The following is a 9,949-nucleotide window of genomic DNA, read 5'->3' as shown; positions in this document are numbered from 1 at the left end:
ATTGGTTAATCCAAAAACTGTTGCCGGGATCCATCGCCAGTGCGGCGCACACGTAGCGATTGTTCAGCGACTGGGCAACAAATATCAAACATGTTTGATATTCCAGCGACGAGTTTCTGGCGTCAAATTCGGTGACGCCGGGCAGCGCACACGTGGCGATTTCTCGGCGATTTTGTTGCTGGCAACAGAATCGTTGGTACTGTTGATAAAAATTGCCACGTGTGCGCCGGGCTTTAGGGTTACGGACGGACGGGTAACACTGTAAAGGGCATTGCAACGTAACTGCTCATCAAATTTAATCAAACTCATATCCATTACATGAGAGATGTCTCTCTACGCTCTCGTTGGTATTTTTTTTTAATTCATTGCTAATTAAGTGACGTCAAAAATTGTGAATTTATACAAAAAAAAATCTTTTTTTTTTATTTCTCAGAAACAGCAGAGTTGGAACCTAAACTTTTAACCATAAGTTGTTCATAGTATGAACTAAAAAAGTGTCCCTGTAATTTTTTTTTAATGTTTTAATTTAGGAAATAAGTTGAAAAGATGTAAGAAAATTTGTAGTGATTTTCAAAACGCAACAATTTCATAAACAAAGAGCCATAACTTATAAAATATAATATTTTAACAAAATTGAAACGTAACAAAAAAATTTGGAATCGGAGTTGAATAGCGTTTGAAAAATCAGCAACTTCAGCATTTCTAACAATGGAGATATTAGCACTTTTCTAAATTTTCCATGATTGGAAGCCTGTGTTAAGAATTGACTAATGCGGGGATTTGGAACTGTTTGGGAGGGCCACATACATAATTTCTACATTTTTGCCCATAGGTGCAATCTATCAAATAAAGTGGGTATTGAAATTTTGACCGAAAATCACCTCCCAACCCTAACAGTATCCTTAAGTTTGCATTAGAATGAATGTGGAGACAGATCGATAAAATGAGGTGTAATGAAAGAAAATTAAAATAAATAATAGATGCAAGATCATTTAATGATATATAATATCAAAATCTAATAATTAGCTATATATTAGCTATGTAAACTATATATAAGCTATATATTAGCTCCTATATAGGCATTATTAGCTCTAGAAAATATATATGTTAATAAATTAAATAAGCCAGCGGACAATACTCGGCTCGATGTGAGACGAACAGGACGTGACAACCCCCTGTATTTCTCCATAGGTAAGGAGAGCATGGCGGAGGGGAAGGAAGGGGATAACCCCGCGACTGCCGCAGCGATGGAGGAGGAGAATCGTGCGCGTCAGCGTTGCCGGCCGGCACCAGCAGAGGGCGTGCGGCTGAGCATGGAGGAGCGGTCTCACTGTCTGCTGGAGCTGCTGCTGTACAGGGTGCAGCTTCACCTGCAGATAGGAAAGTCACTGACGGCCATCACCATTCTACAGGTAAGTGAGAGACTCACCTGCTGCTGCCTGCCCTGTTGATTGATGATGCCTGACTGCCTGTGAATGATGCAATGATGCTTTGGTGCTGCTTGCTGCTTGCTGGGTGATGGTGCTGCTGCTGCTGGTGGTGATGGTGCTGCTGCTGCTGCTGCTGCTGGTGTTAGTGGTGGTGGGTGGGTGACAGGATGCTGCTGTTGCTTCTGATGCTACTGCTACTGCTGATGGCAGGATACATGATAAGAGTCATACGTGAATACTAATACATTACACAGTAAATAATAAATAAATAAGTATATACATACGTATATATTTCTATAACATAACCTCGTGTCTGGCGACGGCGTAGGGGGCTTTGCAGTCGAAGGTTAGGCAGTCCCTGCTGGTGAGGCACCTCGTGTTGACGGATCGCGTGCTGCTGTGGCTCTCCTACATCCACCTGCTAGAGATGAAGTCACTACCCGAACAACTGTTCGATCCCAGAAACAGCAACCCGGGCAAGATCGTGTCAAAGGTCAGTGACGAAACGACTACACCCTATAATGAAAGGCCTAGTTTAGTAAGAAGTAAGAAGAAATAGAATACTAGCAGTATGCAGTAATGCAAACTTTAATGGTAGCATTTAAATTTAGAATTTTCAAGAGAATTAAATGTGGCAATTTAAAGGAATTGAATTTTTGGGGACAAGTTGCAAGAAGTAATTAGTAGAGTAGGTGACTCTTGTCTCACAAGGTTAACTTACAGGTAGTACATAGTAAAGAGTACGTGACTGTATGCAGTTGTGGCAGTCGTGTTGACAGTACGGGCTGTTATGTGATATTTCGTGATACTTTTCACTATTACCAAGCATACCCTCGCTGTATAGCGCCTCATCGTTGGAGAAAGGAGTAATCGTGTCCACATGCCTGTGCGCGCATGCATGCTGTAAGCTTCTAACGGGCGCCTCGGGACAATCCCCTGTTCTCTTCCCTACAGAAGCCCTTCCTGTTGCCGTGGCAACCAGGGATGTTGACAAGTTCCCCGCAGACACTGCTGGCTCTGTTCAAGGAAGCGTTTCGCAGCTGCAGCATCAGGGAAGACAAGGCGGCCAGCTTCAGCATGCAGCGCCCTCTATACAGGAATCTCATTCAGATGGAGATGGCGAGAAACAGGTGGGTTCCAGCAGGGGGCGCCAGTAGCAGGGTGCGACACTATGCGAACGTTGGCGGTCAGGGGGTTGTTTCGATCATGTTTATCTATCGGAGGGCACGTCTGTTTTATTTGATCGGGTAATTTTTTAATCTTTTTTAACCGTCTTATCCCCGGTCTATTATAATTATTCCCACCTAATAAAGTCTTATAACGAGGTCTGCTTAATAACGACGTATAAACTTGTCTAGCTTGACCGACATGGCAAAAATATGCAGGGAAGAGTGGCCTTGTCCTTTATATACAGGTGTTCATTCTGTATGGGAACGTCACGTCAAAGAACGCGATTCGATATAGTAAGACGCAATAGTCTCTAAATACACTTGTTAATTATTATTAGTAATTAATTATTATAATTAATTAGTTATCATTATTCGTCGTCGGCTATGTCGTTGCAGGACTAAGTCAGCGCGGAGCATCTGTCAGCGCATGCTGGAGGCGTGTCCGTGTGAGCCCGACATGTGGCTCGTGCTGGCGGGACTCGCGGCGACCCCTGGTGACGCGCGCCGCGTGCACGACGACGCGATCGCGCTGAACCCGCACGACGCGCGCATCTACCACGCTGCCGCGAGGAACTGCATCGCGCAGGTATGCTGATGCTGTGCGTGTGGGCGTGCGTGCGTGCGTGCATGTGTCTTTGTCTGTGTGTGCGTGTTTTTTTTGTTTGTTTTTTAATTATAATAATTTAATTAAGATTTGTCATACAACACTATAATTATATATATATACATATAGTACAATGTCCGAATGCGGTTCCCTGAAATGCATCAAATGTGAATGACCCCTTGAATGTATCTTCAACACAGAATGGCAGTATGTTATTACGCTGTGTTCTCATGTGCTCTGATTTACTTCTCCGCCACGCATCTAGGGCAACAGGGAAGACGCAACAACCTACCTCCGGCGGTGCGTCTGCGTGTATTTCTCGGCGGGAGAAGCAAGTGTGGAGGAAATGTACCGGTAAGTGGCACCGCCACCTCCGCGCCCACGATCTTGCCAAATGACATTAACGTTCAAATTTTTATTTTCTAATGTTAATTTATTTTATTAATATTTTTATTAAAATATAAATTGTAATTCAGGAATAGCAAATAAAGTGTTGTGATTCAGTTTAAACAGAAATTTCACGGAACAGTGAGTTAGATGGGTGCCAGGGCGAACGCTTCCTTTAAACAAGTGTTGTCAGTGTCAATTTTCTTTTAACAACACCCTATTCAGCTACGTTAAATTTATGGATGGGTTCTGGTTAAGTTTAATGTAAGGTTATCGTTAGGCTTAATGTGAGATTAGTTTTGGGTCTAGTGAGTGTTAGGGTTAGGATTAGGTGTAGTGTGAGTGTAAGGATTAGGTTTAATGTGAGTTTTAGGGTTAGGCTTAATGTGAGGTTAGGGTTGGGTCTAGTGAGTGTTAGAGTTAGGCATAATGTGAGGGTTAGGATTAGGTTTAGTGTGGGTGTTAGGATAAGGATTATAAAAAAATAAAAAATAAAAATTTTCTCTCTTGCAGCAAACTTCTCGGTCAGTCCGTCTCTCTGCACACTAGTCTTGTTCCACGCGAGTCGTCGGCAACGGACAGTAAAGAGACGATCGCTTCCCAGCGGCTTTACCTGTGGCTTAATTACAGGTACGCATGCAGGTGTGGCAGGCCTCTCACGTCTGCTCTCACCCATGCTCGTTCACTCGTTTGTTTATCGTTACGTATCTCTACATCTAGTCGTTGTCGTGTTTGCGACGTGGGTTTTTTTCTTAAATGATTTATTGGACGTGATGTGTAGAGTGTGTAGAGATGTACATGTGGAGAGATCTGTAGACAGGTCTGTGGTTGTGGGTGCATTTTCATCACGATCCTTCACGTCATCGTTGTTGTCGTTGTTGATGTTAAAGAGATTGGCAGAAAGGTGGCAACAGCTCTACTTTCTATATCTGTATATCACACCCCATGCGACGCACTATATCACCCCCCTATCACGTACCGTACCACACCCATCACACACCCTATGCCACACACTATATCACCCCCTACTACGTACCGTACCACACCCATCACACACCCTATGCCACACACTATATCACCCCCTATCACGTACGCTGTCTACCACACCCATCACACCATCCTAATGCCACACACTATATCACCCCCCTATCACGTACTGTACCACACCCATCACACACCCTATGCCACACACTATATCACCCCTATCACCCCCTATCACGTACTGTACCACACCCATCACACACCCTATGCCACACACTATATCACCCCCTATCACGTACTGTACCACACCCATCACACACCCTATGCCACACACTATATCCCCCCCCCATCATGTGGTGCGCGAGCGGTCAGTCCTTCACCACGCGCGTTGTCGTTGTTGTCTCCGCAGCCTGCTACTCGACGTCGAGGGGAAGGAGAGAGAAGTGCGGGAAGCTTACGAGTCTGCCCTCTCCGCCGCCGCCTCCACCGACGCCGTGCAGGTCACGTGGATGCAGTGAGTAGCGACAGAGTCCCCTGCCTCATGCTGCCCCCTCCCTGTACATCCTGCAAGGGGTTACACCCCTCCCCCACGTACACCCCCCGTGGGTGGGAGGGTTGCACTCCTCCCCCAGACACTCCAAGTGGGTGGGAGGGTTACACCTCTCCCCCCAGCGATACACCGTGGTTGGCCAAGGCGTTTCAACCCCTCCCCCAGACACTCCAAGTGGGTGGGAGGGTTACACCTCTCCCCCACGTATACCCCCCGTGGGTGGAAGGGTTTCACCCCTCCCCCAGACACTCCAAGTGGGTGGGAGGGTTACACCTCCCCCCACACGCCCCAGTGGGTGGGAGGGTTATACCTCTCCCCCACGCACCCCAGTGGGTGGGAGGGTTACACCTCTCCCCCACGCAGCTCCCCAGTGGGTGGGAGGGTTACACCTCTCCCACCCAGCGCACCCCAGTGGGTGGAGGTTATACCTCTCCGCCCCGATGCCACCCCAGTGGTGAGATGGCGCTTACACCTACTCCCACCCCAGCCACGCCCAGTGGGTGGGAGGGTACACCTCTCCCCCACCACGCCCAGTGGATGGGAGGCGTTACACTGCTCCCCACGCACCCCACGTGGCGTGGAGGTACACCCTCTCCCCGCCGCACCCCAGTGCGGGTGAAGCGGTAGCACCTCTCCCACGCACCCCACGTGCGGCTGGAAAGGTTACACCTCTCCCCCGCCGCCAGCCCCAGCTGGGTGGCGCGAGGCCGTTAACACCTCTCCCCCACGCACCCCAGTGGGTGGGAGGGTTACACCTCTCCCCCACGCACCCCAGTGGGTGGGAGGGTTACACCTCTCCCCCACGCACCCCAGTGGGTGGGAGGGTTACACCCTCCCCCACGACCCCAGCGGGTGGGAGGGTTACACCCTCTCCCCACGCACCCCAGTGGGTGGGAGGGTTACATCTCTCCCCCACGCACCCCAGTGGGTAAGGGGTTGGAGGGTCACCATTAAAGAACGTGACGTGGAATTTCTATGTGGTCACTGGCCTGGTCACTGGAGTGCTCAAGCGACTCCTGGCAACTGGTCTGCGTAACCGCAAATTGTTGAGAATTACTGAAGCAGGGGGCGAGTAGTGGTGAAGTAACAGCATTCCTACGACAGTGTTAGACTAATGTTGAACACATTATAATAAATTTAATAAAAATAAAAATAATAATTAATATAAATATAATAGTCATAATAAATAATAATAATAATACTGATTCTCTCTGGCTACAATGCGCCCCTATAGGTTTTTGTGGGTGGTGTGTGGGCAGTAATGTGGGACAAGTGTATCATTCTAACTCTCTCTCTCTTCTCTCTCTCTCTCTCTCTCCTCTCTCTCTCTCCTCGTCGCTCTCTCTCTACTTTCTCTCTCGCTTCTCTTTCTCTCTCTCTCTCCCTCTCTCTCTGTCTCTCTCTCCGCCTCTCTCTCTCTCTCTCTCTCTCTCTCTCTCTCTCTCCTCTCTCGTCCTCTACTCTCTCTGCTCTCCTGCCGCGCTTGTGCGTTACATTACAGCTACCTCTCCTACGTCCTCAAGCAAGCGACGGCTGCCGAAGCTCGACCTTTGACCCTCAAGTCTTTTGCTCGACTCTGCGATCTGGTGCACAGATGTCTAATGTCGGTTCCCACCAGCTTCCCTCTTCCGTTCACGTGAGTAGCATCGGCATGGAAATGCGAGAAACCCGACAACGGCATTCTGATAAGTAGCGCTGTTTTTCTTATGAGAGGTGTGGACTAAACTTATCTAGCATTATAACTTATCTAGCATTATAACTTATAGCATTATAACTTATCTAGCATTATAACTTATAGCATTATAACTTATCTAGCATTATAACTTATAGCATTATAACCTATCTAGCATCTGCGCGTGGTTAGACGGGTCAACACAGATGGTTCAGTCGCCTCGGTTTTCTCCTTTTAATCACTTATTTTCAATTTAGCAATCTCGTGAATTTACGTTTTCGTGTTGGCGCTGAGCTTGAGGTTTGTATGTACGGATACTGTGACGGCTGCTGTAGTGTACATCACTCGTTTTTATCGAAATTTATGAAAACCTAAAATGGCTACCGTAAGTTCAAACAATGCTAACAATTTATGTTATTATGGCGTCGACTTTTTTTGGCCCGTGTACTTAGAAACTAGCCCGGTGAGAAGTTAACAACCCCCTTGTTCAACACTACGACATAACACGTCAGCAGCTTTTGCGACAGTCGTCAAACGTCACTGTCCCTGTAACGCTGTGCCACAATGACAAGTAAATTTTCCTCTCGTTGTCTGGACAGTCCGTCCAGGTATTGGACAAACTACGGCTTTCACAACCAAGTCGTCGACTTGTTCATTCGTGGTCTTCCCGAACACCAGGTGGCAGCAGCGTACAGCAAGTTCATGGAGATGATGCCAAACAATGCAACGCTAGCCGTCAGGTACGCACTCTAACATCATCTCACAGTCTACGTCTCCTCAAGGGCTTGGTCATTCATTAATAATTATAATTATGCTAGTAATAATAAATAGAAAATAAAGTATCAAATTATTATAATAAAAATACGTTATTTATAATAAAATTTAAATAATAAATAAATAGAAAATACATACACATATATATATATATATATATATATTACTATATAGCTTTATGATTTCGACCTCTAATTCGTCCTCTAACGTATTCGTGCGAGCCCCCTCGTCCGTGCGTGGGTGTGTAAAACCGGCTTCACAGCTGCTGGTGCTGCTGCACCGGCAGCTCTTCTCTTCCTCCCGCCATAGCAACAGGAAGCCACCCCCTGCGCACACACTCGAGCGAGCGTGGGGGATGTTTTGGCAGGAAGTCCGCTGCATTTTTGCGTGTGCGTTGGCGCGCGCGTAGTCACGCACGCACGCACGCACATGCACCGGTCGTTGTTGCTTCCTCTGTCTGCAGGTCTGTACAGCGAGCGATGGAGGAGAGAGCGAGAACTGCCACCCACCTGTGCAGTGCTGCGCTCGGCTCTAACCCAGCCTGTCTGAAGCTAGTGAAAGTGTACGTACGACCCTTCCCCCGTGCGCGCCCTAACGTTATCCCACACGACCTAACGTGACCTCCCTGACTCCTCTCTAACGTGATCACACACGACCCCCCGCCCTAACGTGACCTCCCTGACTCCTCTCTAACGTGATCACACACGACTCCCTGACCTAACGTGACCTCCCTGACTCCTCTCTAACGTGCTCACAGACGACTCCCTGACCTAACGTGACCTCCCTGACTCCTTCCTCTCTAACGTGATCACACACGACCCCCTGACCTAACGTGACCTCCCTGACTCCTCTCTAACGTGCTCAACCCCCCCAGCCCAAACCTGCTTACACATGAATCCCCCTTATTAACGTGGTCGCACACGCCCCCTCCCACCCCCACCCTAACATGATCTCACATGACCCTTCCCCCCTGCCCTAACTTAACCACATTTGACCACCCTTCCTCTCCCTGCCCAGCAGCTGCCGACAATGACACATCCTTCCCCCACTCACTAACATTGTTCCACACCGATCCTTTACGCGACCACAAGTCGGGATGGAAAATTTTTTTTATCGGTAATAACGTGAGAATCTTGTTATAGGAGAATAATAAACATTGATGTTCTGTCCGATAAATGTTTTGTTGCATTGTGAACTTCTAAAAGAATAACGAAATAAAGATTATCCCAGGGAGTGTATCGACAACACTCTTACCATGTCGATAAAATTGCTAGGGATATCAGTTGGGGTTCCTCTGCATTCGTAAGTGCGGGTAAAATTGTTGGCAAAGGCGCGTGATGCTGTACTCTTGTTTTTTCAGTGCCATCTACATTGCTCATAAGGAGGGAAACTGGCCCGAGGTACTGTGGTTTAGCACTCCCTGTCTCTCATTTCATTTAAATGTAGAACTAGCCTAGCTTGTATGTTTACGTTCTGGTGTAGGCTATAATCTGTCTCTTGTTTCTTTATTCCCAATACACTTGTGGGGGTAAAGAGAAGAGGGAAGAAAATAAAGAAGGTTGGATATGGGAAGAGAGAAGGGAAAAGAGAGAGAGAGAGACAGAGCGAGAGTGGAGATATTGGGAGAGAGGGGGGAGCAAGTATTTTATGCAAAACAACATTAATCATCGTGACATGCTATCTGACTCAACTCTGCATCTCTCTCTCTCGTTCTCTCGTTCTCTCCGCGTATACAGATGTGTGGTTTCTTTTTCGTTTCGTTTTTCGTTAGATGCACAAGCGTCTGTGGAGTGGACTTCATGCGCTGCCCTACGCTGCGACTCTCTGGAAAGACGTAATGACCCTGTTAACTCCACCGTGACTCCGCGCGTCGCGTCATGCCGCGCACCACGCACCGCCATGACGGTTCACGTATGCTAGTCGCGTCCGGTTACGAACAACGAATCGCGAATGAATATGAATGATGAAAAAACACAGGATTTGTACGCACGTCGAAGTAACGAAACCTGCGTCGGCGTCCCACGTCTCTACAGAACAGACGCCTGCCTGTAAAGGACGCGCAGTTTCCTTTGGTGACACAGTTTCTCAGGTGAAGCCGCCTCCGTAGAGCGGTCACCTGCCTATAAAGGTCGCTTGGCATTTCGCTCGAGCAATCCGTTACGTACGGATCTCGCGGTTCTTGGGTTAATTTCACGTGCCGCAACCGTTGGTTACCATGCTTCCGCTCGAGACACACCCCTCTGCGCGCGTGCCCTCTTTATCGGGGTCGTCGCCGCTAACGACAGAGCTGTTCTGGCTTGGTGGCGCCACCGTGTGGGTCTGCGTAACGACGTTTGCATCTCTGTTTGTTGTCGGTCGACGGACAGCTGCTGCTGCTGGAGG

The 9,949-nt window shown here is 47.9% G+C and overlaps 1 protein-coding gene across 1 annotated transcript in view; it reads left to right on the top strand.

Moving 5' to 3' along the window:
• LOC106807118 (zinc finger C3H1 domain-containing protein-like) overlaps positions 1-9,949 on the top strand; it is a 31,302-nt gene that overhangs the window by 16,985 nt on the left and 4,368 nt on the right. Inside the window, exons 22-33 of the mRNA XM_014809378.1 lie at positions 1,192-1,412; positions 1,759-1,923; positions 2,385-2,560; positions 2,996-3,185; positions 3,469-3,557; positions 4,104-4,220; positions 4,981-5,085; positions 6,623-6,757; positions 7,393-7,533; positions 8,928-8,967; positions 9,339-9,401; positions 9,601-9,656. Coding sequence (XP_014664864.1) covers positions 1,192-1,412; positions 1,759-1,923; positions 2,385-2,560; positions 2,996-3,185; positions 3,469-3,557; positions 4,104-4,220; positions 4,981-5,085; positions 6,623-6,757; positions 7,393-7,533; positions 8,928-8,967; positions 9,339-9,401; positions 9,601-9,656 — 1,498 coding nt within the window. The remainder of the gene's footprint in view (positions 1-1,191; positions 1,413-1,758; positions 1,924-2,384; positions 2,561-2,995; positions 3,186-3,468; positions 3,558-4,103; positions 4,221-4,980; positions 5,086-6,622; positions 6,758-7,392; positions 7,534-8,927; positions 8,968-9,338; positions 9,402-9,600; positions 9,657-9,949) is intronic.

The sequence above is a fragment of the Priapulus caudatus genome, unplaced genomic scaffold, assembly GCF_000485595.1.
Source record: "Priapulus caudatus unplaced genomic scaffold, Priapulus_caudatus-5.0.1 Scaffold197, whole genome shotgun sequence".
Classification (NCBI taxonomy): domain Eukaryota; kingdom Metazoa; phylum Priapulida; class Priapulimorpha; order Priapulimorphida; family Priapulidae; genus Priapulus; species Priapulus caudatus.
The sequence above is the reverse complement of the archived record's forward strand: the minus strand, read 5'-3'. Positions and strand labels throughout refer to the sequence as shown.